The sequence below is a fragment of the Opisthocomus hoazin genome, chromosome 3, assembly GCF_030867145.1.
Source record: "Opisthocomus hoazin isolate bOpiHoa1 chromosome 3, bOpiHoa1.hap1, whole genome shotgun sequence".
NCBI lineage: Eukaryota > Metazoa > Chordata > Aves > Opisthocomiformes > Opisthocomidae > Opisthocomus > Opisthocomus hoazin.
In genome coordinates, this window is record NC_134416.1 from 70687793 (window position 1) to 70714661 (window position 26869).

A 26869-nucleotide genomic window follows, 5' to 3' on the forward strand; every position below is an offset into this window, starting at 1 on the left:
ATCCCTGGGGAGAAGTGAAAGTACCCTTCCTAAAACAGAATTGAAAAGAGAGTACTCTTCCTGAAACTGAGGCTTGGGAATTTGTCTGTTAAATGTTGAATGTTATTGTAAGTCCTTGTCTGTTCATAAGTCTTTGCATTGAAAAAAAAAAAACAAAAAAAATCATAAGTCTTTGCAATATTTGGATTTAAGTTGAAAACTTGGTGTGCTTGTGCATGTGCGGTCGCGACTATAATGTGTGATTTTATGTGTTTGTTGTCATAGTGTTTGTATTTCTGTGATCTGATGGATTTATTTGGTTTCTATGATCTAACGGATTTGTCTGGACTAAGTAACTGCCTTTGCGCCTTTGGTTTGGTGAGTTCTGCAGGTATTGTATATAGTTCATGAGTTATACCCTTAGATACATTGATTTTAGCCTAAGTGATTAATATGAATACAGGTTATGGTATGCACTTCACATCTATATATCTTTTTATTAGCATTTGTGTTCTTATGTTTGTTTTTAGTGTTGCACTGTAGCGGGGCTGTTACTGGACCATAATGCCAATAGTGATGCTTAGGTGTGTCAATGTAGCACTTGCTTTAAATTCATTAAATAAAAAAGGGGGAGATGTAGAGGAAGCAGTAATTATATTGGTTCCGTGTATAATACGCATAACACAAAAGGCACTAAAGGTAACTGAAGAAAATTTTTGTGATGCAACTAACACCAATTGAGCAAATGTTTTTAAGGCAATGATAAGATAGCTTAGCTTTTTTTGAAAAGAAAAAGGGGGAGATGTTGGGGTCGATGTAGTTTGAGCGTTAGCATGACTAGGCCGCTTAAGCAAAACAGTTAGCATAGCTGGACAGGCCGCTGGAAAGGACAGCTAAGAATAAACATGATGTGGGTTAGCAAAAACAAGATGTGTTCAAGGACATGGAGGCCGTCTGTTGCTATTGGCGTTAGTGCATAGTTACCAATCATAAGGGAATATGGGGTGCGTGAACAGCGCGTGATTTATGTCTGTAGCCTATCCGAATAAGCGTGATCACGTGTGCAGATACGGAAAATGTATATAACCACGCAAGCAGACCAATAAATAGGAATCGGCTGTGCATTGTATTAATGTGTGAGAGTCATTCCTGTCCCTGCATGGATGCTGAAACTCGGCAGGAATAATCTGAAGGATTGAACGCATAAGGGGTTAACTGAATTTTCCATACTTGCTGCCTACACACATTCTACTGCTTTAAAAATAACTCACGATTTCTATTCTGGTAGATATTAATACATGGTGAGATTATTGTTCAACAAGACTAAAATCAATTCATTTCAAGCGAATGCTCAACTTCAACACCTACTCACTTTTAGCTGCCTATCTTTTTATTTACCATATAATGTGTTTACAACACTGAATAAATTTTCACTCTTCTGCTCCAAAACATCAAGTTATCTCCTTGTGATCAAGAAAGGTGAGAACTTTAAGAAAATATAAGTCTGTTTAGATTTACCTTTCAGCTTGGAACTTGTTTTAAAAGTAGGCATGAATTATCAAAACCAAATGCTTAAACACAAACATAAGGACTATCATAAACACATATAAACTAGCCCTCCATGACAGAAATACTGAAGAACCAATTTAGACAAATTAGAAGTCAGGTGGCATAACGGAATTGCAGTGTTGGAGAAATCTGCATCTTGTGTATTCTTATAAGCGTTCGTATATGAAATATCACAATCCTGTGACTCCAGAAGTGCAGAATCCACACCACTTTAAACTATGCAGCTGAGGCACTGGGTTAAAAAAAGCAATGAAAGTGACAATCAAACAAAATACTTCAGTGAAAAACACAGGTAGGGTCCTTCTCCTCACCCAGTCCACCTGAAGGGAAGCAAAACGTACTGGTTCAATTGCCACTCCACAGAGCAGGTAAAGGGAAGTCAAGCCGGCAAACCAGTCTCTGGTAACACTGCTGCAATTGTACCCTTCGTATTAGTGCTGCTGCCTATTTGTACTTCTGAATAACCACATCGGCTTGAGAGCACAGAAGCACAGCCAGCTTGGTTTGGCTCATCCTTATTTGACGCTGAAGGCAATGACGATTAGAACTGAACACCGCAGCGACACACTCAACACAGAGCAGCTAACACGTGGATTACTATTGGCACTTCAAGTTAAATTCTCACTTTCTTCCAGTTTTAGCATTACGTGGTTATGCTACACCCTGCAAACTCAGCCAGAACTAACCCACTCGTGGATACGCACGCAACTCCCCAATTTATTAACCTCAGATCTTGAGCATTTAACAATAATACTTCCAATATGACCAACATCCTCCTTGTGTTGCAGATTTTCTTCTTCCTTCAGCATGGTTGAGATGCCACACTTGCTCAGATTACCACCTAATATTTGGAGGCTAAGGTTTTGCGCAACTACCAAAAGACAACTACAGTACTTGGTGACACAGTCATCCATAGTGTACGAAGCTTTCATCCATTCATTAAAACCGCCTGAGATTGTCCTGTGTTGCGGCTGCTCTTCCCTCCTTTTCTGAGGAAACGAAATGCGGAAGAACACCCTGCAATTTTTAAATTATAAACTTTCTAAAATACGGTGGAATTTTGTTGCCTCAGCTTCCCATCCACCTAACATCAGAACTCTGAACTTTAGACTAAATACATTTAAAATATTGTTTTAATTTATGTTACTTCCATTATTTTTTCTTCATTCCAGGCAAACATGTGACGCATACTCCACAAACTTCCATTCTACACATGCAAACAACCAATCATAGCATATTGAAACTCACTGGCAATCCATTCACTTGTCTCTAACAAACACTTTGCCTCAATTTTTAGGTTAGTATTTATTACTCGCTATCTGAAAATGACATATGAGAGGATAAGGGATAAAGATCCTTCAAAAAAAGACAGTAACAGAAATACTACTCCATAGCTGCATTCTAACTGACATGTTGACTGTGGAAAAATCTCCCAGTTTAAATGAGGAAAAAAAGAAAAAAAAATATTTTACAATTAATCCATTGGCTATCTTCTACAGAAGAACATTGATTAAAGCAATGCTGCTTGGATCTGAAGAGAAAAATTCACCTTAGGGACCACATCTGCATGTAGCTTGAAGAATGAGTGGCTAATTTCAGGCTGCCTAAGAGCTATTTTCTGTCTACCCTAAACAGCTGCTAAATGCGTGCACATATGCAGTCAATTCATCTTGGATAACTCCGGACAGCAGAAGAGTAAATAATGCAGAGGACAGGACACATGCCATAGATATTTTGAAATGCACAAAAGAACACGATACAGAGATACCCCATTCCTGGTTTACCTCCCCCAAGTAATACTAACCCTGCCAGCTTCAGGCTGACTCCCACAAAAACATTCAAGCAAGTATTCCAGACTGGTCCTAAAAATAATATTAACAAGTTCACATGGTGCAGGGCTTCAACTGGCAGCAAGTATCAGACATGCTGGCTCTGCAGTTAACCAGCTCCATGTAGCGAGCTTACTGTTCTCAATAGAGGACTGCCGCAACCAAAATTGTTACCAAAATCCTTAGCGAGATATCACAGCTGTGTATTGGCTTATTTTAAAATAACGTTTAACAGCTATGTAACACTAATTATATGTACATATTTGCATTGGTTTAGCAAAATCTGCTGGCCTATGTTGACAGAAAAAATACTAAAAAAAAAAAAAAAGCCTCTCCCCCTGCAACTATGCCTTCTTAACCAAAGGAGTTTTAAATGTCATTCAAAGGTAATTCCCGAGAGGCCCATACACTTGCTGAGCTCCCTTCACTAATTAACGGATCATTAGTAGGAAAGAACCCCAAGTCGTTCATCCCCTGCACCACATACTGTCTTAATTACCTTTGTGAAGCAACCAATTTGTCTTTCAGTCATTCTGTCCAAAATCTCAAGTGAATTGACTGAACAGGGAGAAGAGGAGTAAAAAAAAGGAAAGATTTTCACATTTATGAAAATCCACAATTTTTATGACTGGCAAAGAACTTAGGGGCTAAGTGTTTCCAGTAAGATGTAGGAAAGGGGATTTCAATAAACTATAACAGACAGAAGTGATAGACAGTGACTAAAGGAACAAAAAGCTCTTCTTGGGATCACAAATGTGGATACATCACTGAAAAGCTTTCCCTTTGTGAAGATTTTGAGAAAGTTAATTATATCATCACTTCATAATCACGACAGCTATGGGAAACAGCAAAACACTATCACAGCTGTTGTTTCCCTTTCTGAGATCATTGGAACAGGCACCTATTCCTTGCCTTTCAAAATACTTCCTTGCAGAGTTCCTAATGAACAAGTTCTTTCCATGTTTATGCTCAATTGCCACACGAATCCACTTGGAGATGAAACATAAGCTCTACTGTCAGTTATCTTACAAGAGAGGTTAGATTGCTTTTCTTCTCCCCACTTCTCTTCACAAGTCTGAAAAAATAAAAACCAAAAAACCTGACATCCTTACAGACAATTTGGGGGTTTTTGGATGCATCTCAATGAAACACACGCAAAAATCAGGCAAGAATCACGGATGCCAGGCAAGACAGCAGACATGCTGGCTGCAAAATGTAGGCCAAGGAACCAGGTCACTTACCAGACTCTATCCCTAAGGCTCTACACCCTCTGCTCAGGTCCCTGTTTCATGAACACCATTCAGGATACAAAGTTTCAGTGAGTAAAGAATTGATGCCACAGAGAAGGATCTTCCTTTGAAACTGAACAAAGCAAACCATATACCTGAAATGTCCCTGTAGGTTAGCATATCCTTAATTTTGGATCCAAAGTGAAGTAGCTGGGAGACTCCAACACATAAAATGTAGTAACCTAATTCTTCCAGGAAGCAAGCCATTGGGATCTTCAAGTGTTTCATTTCATCACCACTGCTGATAAAACTTTCAGATATAGCTCACCAATGACTGGGTCTCACAATAATCCCCATCTATAACCTACTACAATACTTCCCTTTTAGGAGAAAAACATATACCTTGCAGAACCCTGAGAAAAAGTGACAAGAACTGAAGACACTTAGACACTCAGTCCACTCACTGAACACAGCTCAGAAAGCCAAAAGGGCCCATGAAACCCTGCTGATCTTCAAGCACAACCTCTTCAAAGCACAAAACCAATCCACTCCACTGTGCAGAAAGCAGGTATGGCAGAAGACCTACATGGGTTAATAAAGAATTTCTGGACGACGTTTGTTTTGTTACAAAAAGAAGGTGGGGGAAGTACATAGAAGGCAGACTTAAGAAAATAAATACTTGGCAGGAGTATGGAAACATTGCTTGAGCAGGCAGGATGAAATTAGAAAAGCCCAAGCACAGCTGCAGTTGCAACTACAGAGGAATACTAAGGGTAACACAGAGGGTTTCTACAGCTACGCTGACAACAAAAGAAAGACTAAGGAAACTGTCAGCCTGCTGCTCAACTAGCAGGGGACACGGTAACAAAGGACATGGAAAAGGCTTAGATACTCAGTGTCACCTTTGTGTGATTTTCCACGGATGAAGTCTGAGCCTAGTAGTAGAGTACCAAGAAAGAGAAGCATCACCCATGTGAGTAAAAGACCAAGTCAGAAAGTTCTTAAGCAAGTTGGACATAAAGAGCCACAGAACCAGACAAAATGTGTTTTCCTGGGTCCCCAGGAGGATTACGGAAACAAATTTTCTTTCCAGAAGCCACATCCATCCAGCATGGATTTAGAATAAATAAATCAATCTCACTGTTTTCTGTAGTGAGATGATTAGCTCTGTAAATGACGGAAGAGTACTGGACATTTTTTGCCCTGAGTTTAGCAAGCTTCCGACACAGCATCTAAAAGTATCCTTAGACCTAAATTGGTGATATATGAACTGAGTAAGCAAACTATGGAGTGACATGGCAGCTGGACTGCTGGGCTCAAAGGGCTGTAACCAAAGATACCATGTCCAGTTGGTCCCTAATGGAGTTTCTCCAGATCGATACTGGGTGTAAGGTTTGTTTTCACTAGTGACCAGAATGATGGAACAGAAAACTTCCCGAGCACACTGAACTGGGTGAAGTGGCTTATACGCCAGAGGGGAGATCTGCGATTCAGAGAGACCTCAACTGGCTTGGAGAAATGGCCTGACAAAAACCTCATGAAGTTCAACAAAGGCAAAATCCTGCATCTTGGGTGGAACCACCCCATACAGCCAAACAGATAGAAAACAGCTTTGCAGAAAAGGTCTTAGGGGATCAATTGAATAGGAGGTAGCAGCGTGCCCCTTGCACCAAGGACAACTGCATACTGGCCAGCATTAGCAAAAGCCAGCATTATGCTACGTAATAATGCATAATGTTGCATTAGCACAGGTGATACTTCCTTTCATTTAAAACTTGCTGGACCACATCTGAAGGATTCTGTCCAGCTTCGGGACTGCCTGTACAAAACAGATATTAACATACGGGAATGAAGTCCAGCAGATGGCTACCAAGACAAATGGTGGGTGGAGAGCAGGGTGTACAAGCAAAGGCCGAGACAACTGCATTTGTCCAGCCTTAAGAAGCACAGAATGGTAGGGCTTGGAAGGGACCTCTGGAGCTCATCTAGTCCAACCCCCCTGCTAAAGCAGGTTCACCTAGAGTGGGTCGCACAGGACCACATCCAGGTGGGTTTTGAATTATCTCCAGGAAATGAGACTCCACAGCCCCTCTGGGCAGCCTGTTCCAGTGCTCCATCACCCTCAGCGTAAAGAAGGTCTTCCTCAAGAAGAGGCAGCTATTACCGCTGTTACTAACGACCTAGTTGGAGGCTATAGAGAAGGCAGAGCCAGTCTGCTTAAAGATGCACAGTGATGGGGCAAGAGGCAATGGACATAAGCTGCAGCTCTGAATAGATTTTTCAAGTCAAACTTTCAACAAGATTTTGATCAAACAGTAAAACAGGAGCCCAGAGAAGCTGTAGAACCTCCATCCTTGGAGATTTCAAATCTCAACTGGTAAAAACCCTGAGCAACCCCATCTAAGTTAGTCTTACATTAAGCAGGAAGTAAGACCAGATGACCTTTAGAGGTCCCTTCCAATTTAAATGATCAAACTTCCAGTGGCAATCAAAAACTAAAACTCTATAACTTGACCCTATCAGCTAAATACAGTGAGACTCCTGTTCATCAAAGCTTTCCTGCTAAAGCCAAACTAATGTAGACTAAGAAACAAGGGAAGGGAAGAAATCCAAAACATTTACAATAAAAAAAACAGATGAACAAGAGATTTTCTGTCATTACCAGAAACCTCGTGCTGCATGTACAATTACTTGGGAACCAGTTGTTTGCTGAAGGTATGCATTAAGCACCTGCATTTTGATAACCATGTATGATGTTCTGTCCTCATTGCTTTCACTATTTCGGTATATGGCTTAAGATACAGACCACTGCACTTTGCTTAGTGCCACTGCAGCCAACAAGGTAACATTTATGTTTCGTCAGCCACACAAAGAGCAGATCTTGTCGATCACTACCAGATTAAAGACAAGGTGTACGTGCCTGCATGTGAAGGAGCTTCCAAGTTTGGTTCATTTCTAGCAGAGGCTGCAAGTAACAGGTGCTTATCTGCAGAGCACAGTACTGGAACTTTGCACATGTTTTAATGACATGAATGGCTCTTAGCTGTGAAGGGTGTATTATCAGGGTAGTCAGTTTCTCAGTAGTAGCATATATGAGAAAAGGAAAAAACACGGAAGTCTCTTGCAATATATCTTGCCACTTTTTGTTATCACCAGAGCAAAATGTAATCTGGACAGGGTCCTACAGCTGGTTTAGAGAAATACAGCATCCCGAACTGGCAGTGAAAAAAATATTATGAATTAATGTCGAGAACAGCAACAGCTTTACAAAATAACCCTTAACAATGTAAAATGAAATACCTGATAGTAAATTAAAATAATTAGTTAATCAAACTTCTAAAATGTCAGTGTTGTGAACACTTTTCTTTTAAATTAGATCATATGAGCAGTTTGACATTACCAACAGTTTTGGAAAAGAAAATTACCTGTGTTTCTACCAATGGTTAGCATGCTTCTGATGAACGAACACACATCAGGGAGGAAAGAAGTGCAAAGGCAGAACTCAGAAAGAAATCTGATCTCACTTCCTTTCCTAATTTACACAATGCACCCACCCTCCTCTACGTTTCAGGGGAGCTTTCTGCAGTTTAGTTTTGGAAGCAAACGTTGTTTAGGCTCCAAAATCAAGACTCTATATTGCTTCTGCTTACATTCCCAAATGGTCCTCCCCCAAATCACTGAGAACTCACTCTCAAACAAGGTGGAGGGAAAGAGAAAAGGGGCAGTGGAAGGTATTGCTAATGCATCCAAACACACTACATTATTGAAGCACGCATTGCTTGAAAATATCTCCAGACTCTCTCGAAGAGCTTTTGAAGAAGCTCTGGTATAAAATTTACAGCATATTTGTATACTTGCTTTTCACGAGACAACTCCCTCCCTTCAAGAAAACAAAATATCTAGAAACTATGTAAGTGAGGCTTACAAAAGAACCTGCAAGGTGGTTTGATTAAAACACAGAGGATAACTGCTGTGCATGTAGAAGAATAACCAGTGGTAATTCTTCTTTCCCAAGAAAGCAGTATGAGGACCAGTCCCTTGCTTAAGAAAGCTGTCCTGCCAAAAAAACCCAAGGCAAATTACAGAGAAGAACAGTAAGGATACCAAAAGAAAATGAAGGAGTCTGTCACCACACAGTTCTTCAGCTGCCAGCAACAGGATCTCTGTCAATAACTCATTTATACATTTTCCAGCATTGCCCAAGTCTTTTGTTTGAAGAATTAATTCAGGTTCTCCTCTCTTCCCTCCTAAGCACTCCAAACAGGAAACTTGCCCATCACATGGCATAGCAAGAAGAACTCAATTTTTCTTCATAGCAAGAGTCTAAGCTTGCCCTACTCCTCCTCCCCCGCCCCAGCCTAGGGAAAGGTCCTCAGTTAACTACTATTTCACTCTTTCCATGGCATGATAGATGGACAACTCAGAACTTCCATACTACTCCTGGAAGGGAACCCCTTTCATTGTATAAGGCTCAGTGGCCTAAAATTTGCCTGTAACTACAATCTTTGACTAATGCTCAAATTCAGAATACTACATTTTATGCAGGATTCCTGACCATAATATTTGTTTGTTAATACATAAGCAGAAAGAGGCAAATGAACAGAAATATGCACTATACATAAAATGTACAGAGAGTTGAACTTCTCTTTGGGCAACACACTACTTACTGCAACATTTAATGTTAAGTTAAAAGACAATTTTAGTTCATTTGACTTTCACTATTTGGGTACTTGTATTAATATGTCAAGAAAGGCAGTGGCAGTAAAACAAGAAACGGAAATACTACCCTGCAGTATTTTTTTCCAATTAACAGTTTAACAGGAAATTCAAAAGTTCATTGACTACTGCCTCTTCTAAGTTACTGCTCCTAATAGCTGCAACTGCATTGCTATATAAGTAGTATTTTTAAAGCTTCACTAAAAATATAAAACATTATAGTGTAAGACCAACTGTAATGCTAAATATTATCTGGCAATGATAAACTGCTTCAGGTTATAGGGAAGAGCATACACAGATAGTGGGGCTACTGAATCATAAACGGAACATGCACTAGGCTTCCGTAATAACCCCAAGTGAAGGGAAGCTACTACGTATTAGGAAACTAGGTAAGCTTTAAGACTGAGAAAACAATCCAACATTTCACATTCTCAGAATACGAGAGGACAAATACGCTCTTCCAAAGGTGTTGTCAAATACATTAAGAAGTAGGCTTTCTCAGTTTCTCCATGACACCTTTCCAAACAAGTTACAAACAAAAGGTATAGTAGTGGTGTTTTTAAACCTAATAAGCCTCCACAGATTGAGGTGCAAGAATTGGAAAATCCTTTTACAGCTGGGGGGGGAGGAAACAACAAAAAAACACCACAGACAACTTCCCCCTTTGTTTCCCTCACTGTCAGTTGGTGGCTTCCTCCTGTCACATCTATTCTTCAGGGACACAGCACATGAGCCTCCCAGTGAAGCACTGAGTAATACGACAAATGTCTTTCATACATATGCAGAGAAGCATGTGCAACAGAGTGTCTTGTTCTAGAATTTTCTTTACAGGCAAAGTATACACATCTGCAAGAAGAGGCAAGCATACAGAATGACTGGTTTGAGCAAAGCCAATGAACCACACCTTGCCTTAGAGGAGAATGTGACGAGCCACTGTCCTGTCAGCATTTATTCCACTGTCTTGCATTCATCTTAAAGATCTGTCCTACTCACTATTAAGCAATACACCAACATGGCAGAAACATCTTAATCTACAAACGCAAGGGGCCACGTGACATTACTCAGCATCTCTTATTCCAGCCTTGCAATCAGCTGTATACGATCCTCTACAGCCTATGCTGTGCGCTGCTTGCCCTTCCACTCAGCTCCAGTATTGCAGAGGCAGCGGTTGTGCCAGCCTGCACCTTCCCCGTCCACTCTCCAGTCCTTTTCGCCTCCCAGCAGCCCAATACAATGCTAGCAGATGAGGTTGAAAAGTTGAAAGCGAAAAGACTTGTGCTGGGACTGGTGGGTGTCCTTGTCATGCTTTGTGCTGCAATCTCCACCCTAGCAACCCAACCTTCAGTGAGACCAGGGAGAATAATATTAAGAGTGAAATCCAAAGCCCTCTGAAATTCCAGTGATCTCCTACTGTCAAATTTCTTTATACAAAGGAACTTCTTTTGATCTTGACATTGTGTCTTTTCTTCCTTTTGCAGCATTTTAATTCCTCATTTAGAAAAGAAATATACTTTTCCAAAAGTCTGGAAACTTAAATAATTCTTAACTTCATTGCTATTACTGAGCAAGACCAGCTTAGCAAGCTGTTTTCACAGCTACATATCATTGTGTTCTGTTTTAGGAACCATTGACATAATACTAATAAGCTCACTTTTCCACAAAATATGCCAGCTGCCATGCTCAAAGAGGCTCTGCTAGATGGCACATCCTTTGGATGCAGAGCAGAGTGGTCTCCCAACATTTACCAACCAAGGCCACGGTTATGCTGTTGGTCTTAAGTATTCATGACTGCCAGTAACAAGAAAAATAAAATTATCAGAACTTTAGAGCCAATCCGGTGTGCCCTACCAGATTCTTCAACGCCACAAGAAAACAAGACACCACACTTTGTAAAAGAGTTTTTCAGCTATTTTAAAGAAAAAGGATCCCTCCCACTCCCAGTCTGCTGAGGCAAACAGTTTCAAAACTCTCAACAAATCTACTAAACGCAATGATTCATTGGCTTGATCCAAGTATGTAACTGGGCACCTTACAACACAGGGCCACATTTGATATGATGCCAAAGAATTACACAAATAACATTGTACCTTTAAAAAAAACCCAAAAAACCCAAAACCAACTCTGACCAGTATTCTTCTTGAGGTTTTACATATACGGTTCTTTTTAAACACATCAGAAATTGGTTTAAGTAACCCACACATGAAAAAAACAGGAACTAAAACCATGGGTAAATGCCAAATCTTACCCATTTCCTATTTTGTAGTTGGCACACATAGATCTAACTGATGCATATTAAATTTGCATTGATCCACTGTACCACGAAGAAAGAAAAATGCTTCCATTAACTCATGTCCAGTTTTCCAAACTTGTACTTGCCCATTTAAATGGCTTTTTAAAACAGTACATGCTCCTTGTTTTTGCTCATTGGAGTCTGTACTTAAAACAATGGCAAATACCAACCTAGCACATAAGCAACATTGATTTAATGCACAGATGTGACTGGAAAAAACTAGGTTCTTCACCTTAGTCTCTTATACAGTGAGCTAACACACTCTAAATAGTCATCTATATATAAACATTTCAAGTGTGTTTTTTGAAACCCTATCGATCACGTGTATCTACTAACCCTGGAACTATAGAAAGTCTATAATAATTTAATGAGAGCTTATCCAGGGAGAAGTGCACATTTCAAAGAGATAATGAATACTTGTTCTGTTCATTAGGTACACGTCCTCACATTTTCAACTAATTCATTCCTTAGTAGCTATATTACTACGTACTGCCTTATGCATCCCCAAAGCTCTGTCCACCTTTACCTCCAATTATTCCCTCATTTTCTGGCCAGTTCTATTCTCCCAAATGTTTAAAAATAGATTGATTAGACACAGGAGTATCTTACCACCAAAACCTATTAAACTTATTCACACAAGTCCCCTTTCGCTCTGCAAGTCACTTAGGCCATGAAAGGCACCGAATCTGGCGCAACACAATCTGGGAAAGTAAGAATCACTACATCAGCCTGTGTAAAAAAAATAAATAAAAAAAAAGATAGGTAAAATATAAGACAGCAATTTATCTCCACAGAACACACGCATCAGTGACTGAGAGCGTGCAAAGCCGGAAGGTGGCTTAGGCGGTCACGCACGTAATGTCAGCCTAAAACAAAAACCCAAAACCACTAAAAGGCAGGCTGCAGCCTGACAACTAAAGCCAAACGTGAGAGCCCGGGAAGTCTCCCCGGCTTCGGGCACTGAGCTCGGACGGGGTCGCTCCACGGCAGCCGTGCCCGCGGAACGGGCAGCCCCGTCCCGGCTCGGGCAGGGGAAGCCGCTCCCCTCCGTTTACAGGCGGCGGCACCGAAACACGGACCGCAAGCAGGCTCCGCAGAGGCACCGTGCAGGCGGTTCCCTCCCGGCAGCCGCGGCTCCCGCTGCGGCCCCAGGGGCTGCGCTGCCCCCACGCCGCTCCCCCCGGGCCCGCTCCCTCCCCCGCCGCTGCCCGAAGCGCGGGGGCGCCACGCCGGCCTTTCCCCGCAGGACCAGGCCCCACCGCCCGCCAGGCCAACGCCCCGGGCTCGCGGCGGCTCCCCAGCCTCGGCCCGCAGAGCGCCGAGCCCAGGCCCGGCCCCGCCCCGCCGCCGGCCCGTTCCGGGTCCGCAGCCTATCAGCCTTGGCCACAACACCGGGCTCCGCCAACCGGGGCCGCTCCCGCAGCCGCCGCTCGCCTCCCTGCCCCCGCCGAGCAGGTGCCGGCGGGGTGGCCCCGGCCCCCGGCAACGCGGCGGCGGGGCGGGGGGCCGGTCTCCGACGCGCGCCGAGGCGAGGCCCGCCGGCCGTCCCCGGTGCTGCCGGCGGCGGGGAAGGGGAGGGCTGCGGGGAGCCGGTTGCTCACCAGGAGGAGGAGGAGGCAGCCAGGGTCAGGCAGGAGCGGGAAGATGGCGGGTCTCATGGTAGATCGGGCGCCCGGGAGGGGGAGGAACGCGGCTCCCGCTCTCCGCGGCGGCTCCTCACTTCCCCCGTCGCCAGGAAACACCCGGGCAAGTTCCACCGCGGGGCCCCGCGCTCCCCGCCTCCGCCGCTCACTTCCGGGTTCCCGCGCGGCACGCCGGGAAGCGTAGTTCGCTCCCGCCGCTCGGGGAGAGAGGGAGGAGGGAGGGAGCGCGGCGATCCCAGAACGCACCGGGGCTCCCCCGCGCGGCCGCGGAGGGGCGGGGCCTGGCGGCGGCGCGGTGAGGCGGCGGGTGGGGTCGCGGTGAGTTGCGGGGCGCAGCCGCGGTGGGGAGGGAGGGAGGTGGCTGGCACCGCCCGGGCGAGGCAGTGCTAGACCCTGGTGGAAGGCTGTCCCGTGGCCCCGCAGCCCCTTCCGCTCTGGGTGGGACTCCGGGGCTCGGTCACGGGGCCCGGGGTCCCTGTCGGCCCTCAGCGGTGGCGGGCGGCGGCTCCGCGGCTGAGGCGGGGCCCTGGGGAGCCCCAGCGCGGCGGATGGGAACGTTTCAGCGTGGCGGTGGGGTTCAAGCGGAGCGCCGCCGCTCGTTTTTGTTCCTTGGCGCTTCAGCGGGTTTCGTGCTTTTTGCCGCTTCCTGGGCTCCAGGCGCTGGGAAGGAGGAGCAGCCGAAAGTCGGTGCCTCGCCCTCCGCCAGTAAAACTTTGGACCTGGCAGTAGCTACGTGGTTTGAGACCTGGCAGAGCGGTCTCAGAAAGATCGTGGGAAGCCGCACTTTGCGTTCTGCGCGTCCCCAGTGTGTGCACAGTGTGTGCCCAAGCGTCAGCAGTGAAACGGGGCGTGACGCCAGTTAGACGAAAATCCGTTGCGTGAGCGTTTAGCAAGTCAAGCCTGGTTTGGCCTCAAAGAAAGCCTGACAGGCTCAGGCTTTGTGCGTGACCCTGCAAAAATCCTTTGGCCTGTGAGTTTCCTAGCTGAAAACACACGCACGTATATATATATACGCACACACATAAATCATGTCTTTTTTTATAGTCTGAAACTAGAATTTCAGTTCGGCTATGATGTCTACCTGAAGAACCTGTGCTCTTATCTGTAGCGTGAAGGTCTTCTGAATTCATTCATGTTTGGAAAATACTTTTGAATTTTTTCATAGCAGCTTATTCTTCACTTGGAAACTGTATAAGTAAACTTTGATAGGGTGACCTTAATTAAATTTTAAGAACCACAGTTTTGCTTAATAAAGAAAATGATGTAATTCTGATTATCTGTGTAATGCAAAGTGGACATAGTTTTATATGAAATTTCACTTACCTTGAAGAGCTCTTGATGTCCATAGGACTGTCCCTTCGTTTCAGGTGACTCGACAAGGCTGGTCTTTTTCTGCGTGATAGCTTAAAGAAGAGAAAGTGAATTGTTTATTTCATTCCAGTAATAGAGTGCGTAGAACAGATAATGTCAATTGTATGACTTTTTATAGTCAGATCTTGTAGTTATTTCTTGATTTTGATTGTTGTTTTTCATCCCTTACAAATAAATGTCTCATTTCTTTGTTAATGTGGATCTTTATCATACAAGTCCTCCAGATGCCGATTCATCTGTTTCTCATATACATGAGAGAAATATCCGGGGAAAGTTACATACTTTCCTTTTATAGTTCTTCGTAATATTTCAGATTTTTTCTGAAACAGAATTAGCTCTTTCAACGGACTTATGGTACTGTACCGAGAATTGCTGTAGAGATAATTGAATTGCTGTAGAGAAAATTGGTTGCTTCTCTCACCTGTGTGATTACTAACACTTCATGCAGATGTGGCGCTTTTTTTCATCTGGAAATTACGAATGTCTTTCATTATTAATTCTCTTCTGTATGCAGGCAGTTTTATATAATCGTTGATGTAATTGGAATGCTTCTGGTGCTTTACTGAGTTCTCCAGTATTCACTGGATTTTACACTGCTGCCCCTGAATGTTTTATGTTATAGTTTGTTTGTGGAAGGGCAAAATGTAAAGAAAATGGAGGAAAAAATGTCAGTGATAACTTTGGGAAGTGAAACTAGTATCTCAAAATTCCAACAAGCGTAAAATTCCAATGGTGCATATAGATCCACTTAATAACGTAGAGATTCTCTGTCTCCAGAGGAAGCTTTTGAGGAAAAGGTGGAGGCAAGTTAAAGACAAGCTGTAGTCTTGTATGCCGAGCGCACATTAAGCTGTGTAGCGCATGATTCATCTCCGCAGCCTATTCCCTTCTCTTTCCTCTTGTTCAGATTGCAGTCGAGTGTTGTGGTTTCCTTCGTGTAGCAGGCAAATGTATGTAGCTGTAGGAATAACCGAGGAGTAAAAACAGTAGTGGTTAAGCTGGGGGAGGCACTGAGACTGCCTGTAACTGACACTCATTTCCTATTGTCCCTTTTGGTTTCTTCAGAATTGCCTCACCTGCTTTTATCCAGTATAACAGAAAGCAGAAACCATATTGCTAGGTTGGGAGGAAAGGTTCAGCTTTGAATGAAACATACCAATTCTGTGTCCTAAAAGGACAAAAAGAGAAGTTTTGCTGGAGGGGGAGAGGATACTTGGGAAGCAGAGAAAGGTGTGAGTATTTTGAAAGATGTGGATGTTCTTTGTCTGCCTTAAAAGGAAACGATGATTGTAGCTAGCACTAGGAATGTTTCAAGGGCTGTTACATTAAAATTAAAATAATTGTGCTTTACGTCTTAAAGTGCATTTGAGCTTGTTTGGGCTTGCGTAAGCTCTCTCCACCCTGCGTTGTCATGTATGCATCTGCACTTTCTTTGGCTTTCTTAAGCACCAAGTCAAGTTGAGCTTTTCTGTAATTTATTGTGGTGTACTGTGGCACTGTTAGCCTGTCTTACGTGACTCAAAGTGGCAATATTGTTAGCCTCCTGTCACCTTAGACTCTTTGAACTGCCTTTCTGTTCTCTGCTCCTAGAAGTCAACAAAGCCCTGAATCCATTAATGACACAGTTCTGATTATGGGAAGGATCACCTACGTATGCGGTAAAACAAGCGTGTCAAGAAAATGTTCAATGGCTTTCCTGAAATGTAGAGAGGTTCACCAGACTCAGTAAGAACAGAAGCATTCATGACTTCCGACGTCATCATTGTCATGTTAATTCTGAGGTTTGCAGAATAACAGGAGAGTGATAGGATAGGATCGTGTTGTTCCATAGGTTTCAGATGACTGGAAATGGCTCCAGAACTATTTAAGAGAAAAAATACTTTCATAGAGATGTGTGAGGAGCTTGTCCTCATGCTTCTGCACCAGCGTTCTCAGCTGAGTGCACCGGTGCTGGTGTAGGAGCAAGTAACTATTGAGCTCTAGTAACTGGCCACTTCAGATGGGTACAAATGCCATACGTCCTTGGTGTTGGCAAGTTGGTTGCTGGGTGACTAGGGTGATTTCTGAAATAATTGTATAGGGGTCCCTGAAACAAAAGCTGGGTTTGGGGAAATTGTTTGCTTTAATATAGTGAGCCATTGCACGTTTCCATAACACACGTTCTGTAAGGAGTGACACAGTTAGGCAATACCATACTTACTCCTGTTTCTGAAGACTGACAGAGAGCAGAGGGAGATCCGTGAACACAAGCAAGGAATTGTTCCAGTAGTGAGGAGTTCTAGTATGTGTACTCAAGGAAACTACCTTCTGATGCCTTTCTAGTCACACCATTATTAGTTTTTGTGGGGGAGAAAGGTTGGAAGCTAAGGTGTTACCTTTCTTAGGAGAAGATGAACCCACTTTCATGGCTTGTGAAACCTCATCCAGACAGACTTCAGGAAAGGAGGGTTCAGCGATATGGTTAGCCGATCAAAGAAGTGGCATAGCGTGCACTTGTGTGTCTGAGGACAAGATGGGCAAGCAGCTTTTTGGACACTAGTGTGGTAAAAGCTTCATCTGCAGTCATCGTGTGGTATACTTTAGGCAATGTCTGAGTTATACCTGGGTGTTTTCATGTGGAGTGGATGCAGTATGTTTATGTGTTGTTGAGCAGGTTTGCACAAGCACGTGGTTCTGTATTTGTGCTTATTACAGGGATGTGGTATGAACTGATACCGTGATTGTGCAGATGTTCTTTGAGTAACTGATTAGATTTACCATGAAGCTTCCTGCATTAATTTTCTTATCCACTCTCCAAGGAAATTTGGAGCTTGTGAAGAAGGGTCTACAATTATATTAAGAGTATGAAGTTGTATTTGATTTTTTTGTTTGCAGATAAAGACCTTTACCTTTATTATTTCATGATTAATATCTGCTGTAGAAATTTCTGCTACATTTTACATAAAAGTGAAGGTTTTTCTGGTATTTCAATGACATTTCCCCTGAAAATTGATATGTATATATCTGCAACTATCTTAATAACAGATACTGTGTAGCGACATACAGAATTTACTTTCAGCCATCTTTGGTTTATTTGTTCTATAACAACTGAAGAAAAATAGCTTTCTCTTGCTGTTTTCCAAGTGTACTACAATGTAAATGTGCGCCATGGCTAAAGGAGTGTGTTTAAATTATCATGGAACATAAGATGAGGTGAAAAATTCCCAGAATTCAGTAGACAGCCTCGGTGATATCACCTCTTTTTTCTGGTGTGTACAGTTATTGTTTGCTCACCTTGGTCTGTTTTCCATTGCAAATGTGAAGCGTGGCAGGAATTGAAAATAGAAGTTCAAGTGTTTGATACTTTTGGAGAAAATCAACAAGTCCTCATGCATGCAGGTCCTTCTTCGTTTCCAAAATACTCTGTGGACTTGAGCTCGTTATTATCAAGACCTTGAGTTCAGCGAAGGGAGCGGTTCTGTTTCAGAAGAGGCTAGGAAGGCAACTGTAGTGATAGATGTGGTTTAGAAAAGAAATAGAGAAGAAAGAAGAGAATGCTGTTATACCATTGCATAAATCCATGTTTTGCCCACATCTTGAATAACTAGTCTAACTCTCGAAAGAGAACAGAACTGTGTAAAGGTCCAAAAAAGGGCAATTAAAATGGTCATGCATACAGAAAAGCTGCTGCCGGGTAACAGTTAGGTAAGCTATGACTCTTTAGCTAGACAAAGATATGATTGGGGAGGATATGTTAAAAATCTGTAGAATATTTACTGATTAATAAGAATTCTTTATTTACTGTCCCTTCCAGGACAAGGATTAAGGGCCCTCAGATGGTGAGAGCCAGGACAAGACAGATGAAAGCAAGTGCTTCATCCATACATTGTTTGGTTGTGGCATGGAACTCCTTGCCAGTGGATGTTGTAGATGATATAAATTTGCATAATCTTGGGAGGAGACTGGACACATTTATAGCAGAGAAATTAATTGAAAAAAATTAACAGAATTTGCAGAATATGCTAAATATACAGAAACCAAGTCGAACTGATTGAACTAGAAATAATTGTAGATTGGGAGAGTGTTTGGAAGAGGGGGACAAATCTTATTCATATATATAGAATAATGGAATAGTTTGGGTTTGAAGGGACCTTTAAAGGTCATCTAGTCCAACCCCCCTGCAGTGAGCATGGACATCTCCAACTACCTCACGTTGCTCAGAGCCCTGTCCAGCCTGGCCTAGAATGTTTCCAGGGATGGGGCATCGACCACCTCTCTGGGCAACCCGTTCCAGTGTTTCACCACCCTCATGGTAAAAAATTTCTTCCTTATATCCAGTCTAAATCTACCCTCTTGTAGTTTAAAACCATTCCCACTTGTCCTGTTGCTACAGGCCCTGCTAAAAAGTTTGTCCCCATCTGTCTTATAAGTCCCCTTTAACTCCTGAAAGGCTGCAATAAGGTGTCCCCTGCAGCCTTCTCTTCTCCAGGCTGAACAGCCCTGACTCTCTCAGCCTTTCCTCATAAGAGAGGTGCTCCATCCCTCTGATCATTTTTGTGGCCCTCCTCTGGACTTACTCCAACAGGTCCATGTCCTTCTTGTGCTGAGGGCTCCAGAGCTGGATGCAGATCTCCAGGTGGGGTCTCACCAGAGCAGAACAGAGGGGCAGAATCCCCTCGCTCGACCTGCTGGCCACGCTTCTGTTGGTGCAACCCAGGATATGTTTGGCTTTCTGGACTGCAAGAGCACATTTCTGCGTCATGTCCCGCTTTTCATCCTCCAGTACCCCCAAGTCCTGCTCTCAATGCCTTCATCCCCCAGCCTGTACTAATAGTGGGGGTTGCCCCAACCCAGATGCAGGACCCTGCACTTGGCCTTGTTGAACCTCATAAGGTTCACGCAGGCCCGCTTCTCGAGTTTGTCCAGGTCCCTATGGATGGCATCGCATCCCTCAGGCATGTCAACTGTTATTTTTTTACATGTATATATGCTCTGTTCTTTGGCATCTACCATTGGCCAGTTTGAGACAGAATTTAGAGCAAGACTTCTGGTCTAATTCATCGTGACTTTTCTTACACACAGATTTTCCCACTTCTGTTTGGGTTTGAATAACACTTACATATGGTCAAATAAAAGGTACTACTTCAACTTATAAACCTTGTCCTGTGTATGTCCATAGACCATCATGGTAAAATACCACCAGATGTCCAGTACTAGACAAATACATCAAGTTGATCCTTGATAACAGACTTCATTGGTTATGGAATTGAAGTATGCACGCGAACACTGTGAAGAGCAATCTGTTGGATTTGTAGATGAACACTATCCCATTTGCAGACTTTTGCAAAGCTAATTGACTGATATTTATGTTGAAGGCAACAAAACTATAATATATATATGTATATATCTCCTTAATGTAGGCTTTTTCTGGCTGAATCTTGGCTAGAGGTAGATTTCATCCACGAAATAAATGTATTTGCTCTCTTCTGTTTTTAACAGAACAGTTTATTCTCTTTAGCACTGTTTGAGTAATTTTAATGACTCATTGTAAAATTCGTTATATTTTATTGTTTTTTTTCCTAGAACTGAATTCCTATAAACAATGTTGGTGGTGCAGATCTGACCTATGGTAATACCTTGAAAGAGTATGAATATTTCAGCAAACTGCCTTTTCAGTGGTTCCTCGTTAGCATCTGAAGTGCATGCTGCTGCTGTTAATGGAGATAAGAGTACCCTCCAAAAGCTTATAGCAGGTAAATGTTTTCATTGTAGATGCATTTTGATGACTTCAGAACTGAAGCATTTTGGTGTTGCCTTACTGCTCTGATCTTTAAGATATGTTTTCATTTCTTGATTGTATGTATTTCTAGAGTAAATGTAGTCCTGAAAATAGGACTGATTTTTCTTGCTTTTTATAATCTGTTGCCTTTGATTGGTAGTTCTATGTGAAGTAAAATAGGAAATTGTTAAGTGAGACAACCAGAAGAGTTATTCAGGACTCCTGTTGCAGGGAAGTTGAACTTCTGGAGAAGTGCTTTGGGCTGAAACATTTTTTGTCCCTAATCCTTATCTTTTGAATTATTGCTTTTGTGGGAAATTTGATAGGGTTGTTTTTACAGATTGTTTATTATAGTTGATGAAGTCTTGTCACAGCGTAGTATTTGGGGATAAAATGAACCAGCTCTATATGTTACTTTGATGCACTAGCAATGTTTCTCAAGATAAATCAAATGTAAGGAGAGAGTCTGGTCCCATTGAAGCAGAAGTTAAAAAAAAAAAATTCTCATCCATTAAAAAGCCCAGGATTTCACTTTCCCTCTCTGTCCAAGAAGTGTATGGCGTTTCAGGTTGGTAGTTTTCAAAAGCAGGATATGTTCTGTGTTCCAAAAACAATCTTACATACATTTGGAAGGCTCTCATGTGATAGGTGAAAACTTTGATTTTCAGAGTTTCTGATTAAATGCAATTCCAGCTGATACTGTAGAAGTTTTATTTGCTCAGCCTTTTTGGCAAATCCCATTCCCGGAGCCTGATGAGGGTGAAGGACTGTGAAGTAATAAGAAACTTAGTCTGTATTTATGCCGTTAACTGTCAGTCTTAATTGGTGTAAAGGATTTAATGGTAATCACATTAAACCAAGTGAAGCTTATTTATCTTCTGCTGACCTGTGTTGAAGACAAGATAGTAAACTATATGGATCTATTGTCTAAGCTGTATAGAAAGCAGTAAATCATTCTTCTTTACAAGGTATATCTAATTCTCTCAAAAGACAATTAGGAGTGATTAAACTGAAACAGGAGAAAAAGTTTGAAGGAACTGACTTTATAGAAGCTCCACTGGTTGAAATAAATATTTTTTGTTGGGCCTTCGACTTGGTCATATCATGTCATATGATGGCTCAAAAAATACACTGACTGCATTTAGTACTATCTGTTCGCTCTTTTGTAGAACATTTTATAAACGATGTATGAACAGTTGATGTACAGATACTTCTAGAAATCTGTGGGATGCAGCTACAAAGTAGCTTTAAATACCTGGGGTTTTTTAAGTTCTCTGCCTGCATATGGAGGGGGAAGACAAGTCTGAGCTTTCAAATCCTGGCTAACAATCAGAAGTGACAATAAAGAGTTTTTGCTGACTTCAGTATGTTTTTGCTAATCTCACAGCCAAAAGATGTGTTTTGCAAACACAAAGGAACAAATACTTCTGTGTTGCTGATACACCTTGTCAAATATACCACAAAACAGCCATTAGAACTAGATACGGAAATTACTATTCTTTTAATGGCAGTCATGCAGCAACAAAAGAAAAATGCTGGGTGTTATTTTTACATGGGAGAGAAAACTGCGTAATCCTTGCAGCCTTTGCTGTAATAGCAAAATTTGGCTTTTCTGCTCTGTCGTGTTTTGACAGGATATGACACAGACCTTACTTTTGCCAGGAGAGGACCAAAAAAAAATGTATTGCCTAGCAGCAGAAGAATGCATCAGAGTAATATTTTTAGCTGTTTACCAGGCACTGTTGAAAGTATAACTTGGTGCCAGAAGTAAATTGAGCAATTGGTGTTATTCACTGAACTTCATGACTGCACGTAGCAGCAGCATCTACTTCAGGACAGTATTTCAGTTACGTGTGTGTTGTATGCTGCGTTGCTTAATGGCATTCTCCTAACACCACTAGGCTTTACATCTTGATTATGTGGCTAGTGGTATGTGCAGTAACATAAAGTCTTGACTTTCTTCTTCTTGTAGGGAGGGCTTTCTACTCCTAAGTTCATGATTACTTTCCTCTTTGAGTTTTCCCTATTCAGTTCTTAACATAGGAGGGGCATAGAGGCTGGTTAAACAGTCTCTTAGAGCAGCCCCTCTAACCTGTTTGGTGATCATTTATTTGCCTGTCTGTAGTCTGATAGAGTGTATGACTGCATACAAACATATACATTGTATTTGCATGTAATTCATGAGTATGGACACATGTAATTTGCCACCCAGTAGCCTGCGATTTTAAAGGAACAGATGTTTGAAATAATACAGTGTCTTCTGGATACTGTGTTCCTTTTGACATCCTGTACCAATAAGAGGCATAACTAGACAGATTCAAAGGTACCTAGAAAATTTGTATCGAGAAAGAGGGCTTTGGAACAAGGTGTTCCTTGACGTTACCCACTACTGGTGCTTAATTACAGGACTTCCTAAACAGCCTATGGGTTAAATACCGTAAAGTGCAGTACGTGCCAAGTGTTTATTGTATAACCAATGCTCTAACAAAAGTGTGCTAATTGTTTGCATTGCATGAGTTGCTTAGTACTGTGTTGCATTGTTTTAGAATTGTGTGATCTCAGGCTTTGGAGAATACTCACAGTATTTTCTGTGTTTTATACAACACTGAACATGTCTTAAATTAACTGTTCTTCAGTGTTAAAACCCATCTGTATGATTTTAATCTTAGGCAAAAAAGGGAGCAAAGTTAATTTTGTGTTTGGATTTTGCGTTTAACACATTTATGTAGAGTTGCAGGAAAATGCATCATATTAATTGTTTACAAGAACACAACAATGTGTATAATTGTCATTATACTGAATTGTCTGTTCACTCCAACTCCTCATTCTAAAACCATACAAGTGCTTCTAAAACTCTGATACGAAGTTTCATGGTAAATCTTAACTATAAATTCTGGGTTGCATATATGCTGTTGCATGTTTTTGTTTGATTCTCTGCTTCTCTCTTCCATGTTCTGAAGTGTGGGAGGTGGAGTAAAACTCAAAGCGGATATTACAAAAGGCAAAATTCTTGCAGGTAACAAGAGATGGTCTGTCTTTTAATGATTAAGCAGAATTCATGTCCTCTTCCTACCTTTCTCCACTTCTGGTTTGAAAAATGCGTAGAAATGTTAGTGTCTCATGTGACTGCTTGCACAGACTGTGAGGAAATGATGAGGTATGAATGTGAGAGTGAAGTTCTGGAATTGGGCCACTTGATTCTGTGGTGTTCCTGACCACCATTGGCAGCAAACTTATGAAATGCATAATCTGGGTGAGCTGCAGATGTTGATCCTGAAAGGGGGGGGATCAAACAATTTTCCTTTCTTAGGCAGATATGTGGAAGAGAATTTGATTTTGCTATGGCACGTTTTAGATACACCAATATGTGGATGTTTAGAAGGCTACCTGTGCTTTCTTCATTGCAGAAAATAATAATTTATTCTGACTGCAAGGACCTCAGGGTGCTGTGATTAGTGCATTTCATCAGGTTAGTCCCCCTTGGCACCTGTTTAGTGGTACAGTAGCTCCTAGTCCTTCCCTGAGCACAGAGACACCCTTTCAGGGAGATGCCACAGAACCTTAATAATTCTAAGGACCTTGCAGAGTCTTGTAAGTAAAAAAGTAAAAAAGAAACCTACTGTTAGCTGAAGATAGTTTCTTTCCCTTAAATAACAGTGCAGCAGCTTCAGGCGAATCACAGGCATCGAGTCTTGGTCATTTTTCACTCACACTGGCTGCAGTCGTGGAAAGTCTTTGTCATCAACTACATCACTCTGAGAGGTGTACGTGAAATTAGATGTTTGTTGCTCTACTTAGCTGGGAAGTACTTGAGCTTTAGGCCATTTTTGCTTGTCTGGACCATACCCATTTCTTCCTTATGGTCTCTATATTCTGTATATCCTCTAACATTATATAACAGAAAGGGAACGTGGAATTTGAGGGAGAGGGACTCGCTTTGCACACAGCTGATTTAAGAACAAGTGTTGTGTGAGCATAAGCCATGCGCACGTGTCTTATTGGGAGAAATGCATGTTTGTATACTTCTTTTTGAAAGGTATGTGATTGTGTAGGTCCCATCATCTTCAACAAATTTAACACACTATTGAGGCTATGTTAACACTGAACTGTGCAGTATTGTTTAGTGATGTCTGAATTACCAGAGCAAACTAATACTGGAAAAGCACCTGACTGTACTAATTAAAGAAACTGGCTTGTTGACTGAGAGCAGTGCCATGTTGAATTATGCTCTGCTCCGCAGTATCTATATGTTGCTGCACAGGGCTGCATGGCTGGTCAAACTGGCTTTGATGCTTCTGTACTGTGCTCTGTTGAATGGAAAAAGCATTTGTCATGAGCTAAAACATTGAGACGTAAGACGCTGACAGTTTCACAGTATGTATGTATTACTTTTAAAATTCTTCTATGTCATAGTGAAGGAAAGAATGATCTTGAAACTGCATCCAATTTGAAATGGAATTGTAATACTGTGAAATGAAAGTCTAGCAAAAGTTTTTACAAGTTAGGGAAAATAAAAAAATTTGATTCCGCTGTGTAACTCCTAAGTTACATTTTGAATTATTCATGATGGCCATGTAATTTATTAAACACGTGACATTATTTTTTTCTACATGCTGCTTTCTAGTGCATTTAGTAAATATTAAAACTTTGTTTTGAGTAGAAGTACAGAGCTATAGGCCTTGATGAAAATAAGATGATGTTTAAGTGAGTATTTAAAGACAGTACGTGACCTTTTTATCAAAAAATGTTGATAAAGTAGAATTTTAACAGTATCAAATATGTATATCGTTTTAGTAAAAATTATATTACCTGTTTATTTTTTCACATCAAAATGTAGCAACATGTAATAGGACATAAATAATAATCCAGATACCTTTCAACTTACACAGCTTTTAACTCTCTTTTAGACACATATTGCAAATTATTTTTTAAAAGTTTTAAAAATTACTTTTAAAAACATTACCATGAAATTAAGCTTTTTGATATCTTTTGTTTCGATGTGAAGAGTAATGAATAACATATATCCAATACTTTATCTTCTCTAAATCTAAGCAAAGTTCAGACCAGATTCTTATGCAGCTTTTAAGCAAGGTCCCACAGGAAAAAAATCACCTGTATAAATTTACAGATGTAATTTTCTATTATTTGATTTATTATTTGATTTTTATTCAGTAAAAAAACATGCTCTGGTCATTTATTTAAAAAATTCAAGACTCAGCAGTTATGCTCAGTATGGGAGGCTTTCTAAAGGTAAAAATGAGGAAAAGCTGACAAGGATATGTGCAGTTCACAGTGGCTTATCTGCAGAAGGTGGAACCATAGCTATTCTGTATCTTCTTTTATGTACACATTTATGATACAGTAGGAAAAGATAGCAGCCTATTCAAACCGTTTGAAGTTGCATAGAAATCCAAAATAAATGTATTATGTTTTTTCTACATACATGGAAGTCTAAAAAAATTAGGTAGGAAAGCTGGGATGTCGTGTTTTAAATGAGGCTGTTGATAATACGGTGAGAATATAAAATCTGTGGAAAGGAAGGCATCAATGTGGAGAATGGTTTTTCTGTATACTTTGTATCCTGATATATCCATGGAAGCCATGTAGGTGGAGGAGCGGTGATTACACTTCTAGATACCAAAGCAGAATACAAGTCTTGGATCCAAATTAAATTAACAAATAACTCTATAAATCACGCTTAAACACCAAAAAAAGCTTAATGCTTGCTTTTACGGGTCTAAATAAGAAACTATAGTACTAACAGTTTAGTACTGTTGATCTGACCAAGTGGTGATATGTCACACATATGTGAAGCAAATGCAAAAGCACCTAACGAGAAAAATTTTAGGAAGGTCAAAGGGAAGTGACTGTGGCTAAACGGCAGTGTAACTGTGGGATTAAAAGCAAGGAGGTGTTCTTCAGAAAAGGTTACCTGTGTCTGAGGAAAGTAGATGCAGGTCAGTAAAAGTCTTTTTTTTTTTTTTTTTTTTTTTTTTTTAATAATTTGCTACAGACATAAAAATTCATTATAAAACTAGTGGATTGTGAAGGTGAAGGGACAGTCAGAGAATACAAGGCACAGAAGAGCTTGGAAAGGTTCCTAAACTGTTTTCTACAGAGAAGAAAATGTTTTCTCAATGCAAATCTCAACTTCTAAGCAAGAGAAGGTGTTACAGAAGGAGTTACGAGAGCAACGTGGTATTCAGTCAACAGTTTTAAAGGAACTTGGATATTAAGTGAGTGAGCAAGTGGTTGCTCTAACTGACAATATCCTGCATAAAAGTGCTTTTTTGTGAGAGGCTTGGTTGGTAGGGAATGAATTTTAATCCTTGATATTTCCCTTGATTCACCTTTAATCTTTTTGACTCTTCTGCTGGTTGAATCAATAGAAATTATGATTGAGAACACAATTACTGCGTATGTAGGGTAAGTATGATATACTCGGGGAGAGCAAAGATTGTGTTTGTAAGGGAGAAGCATGCCTC

At 41.3% G+C, this 26869-nt stretch overlaps 2 protein-coding genes across 5 annotated transcripts in view; one reads left to right on the plus strand and one right to left on the minus strand.

Moving 5' to 3' along the window:
• The window catches only part of ERP44 (endoplasmic reticulum protein 44), a 57176-nt gene extending 43769 nt beyond the window's left edge, over window positions 1-13407 (minus strand). Inside the window, exon 1 of the mRNA XM_075416616.1 lies at window positions 13214-13407. Coding sequence (XP_075272731.1) covers window positions 13214-13270 — 57 coding nt within the window. The 5' untranslated portion in view covers window positions 13271-13407. The remainder of the gene's footprint in view (window positions 1-13213) is intronic.
• Window positions 13408-13554: 147 nt separating this feature from the next.
• The window catches only part of INVS (inversin), a 108569-nt gene continuing 95254 nt past the window's right edge, over window positions 13555-26869 (plus strand). Inside the window, exons 1-2 of one of the 4 annotated variants that reach the window (XM_075416620.1) lie at window positions 13555-13573; window positions 20189-20358. In XM_075416620.1, the coding sequence (XP_075272735.1) occupies window positions 20253-20358 (106 nt within the window). In that variant the 5' untranslated portion in view covers window positions 13555-13573; window positions 20189-20252. Of the gene's footprint in view, window positions 13574-20188; window positions 20359-22174; window positions 22231-23344; window positions 23401-26869 lie in introns of those variants that run through there. The other 3 variants (XM_075416621.1, XM_075416623.1, XM_075416622.1) reach the window with 3 other exon arrangements.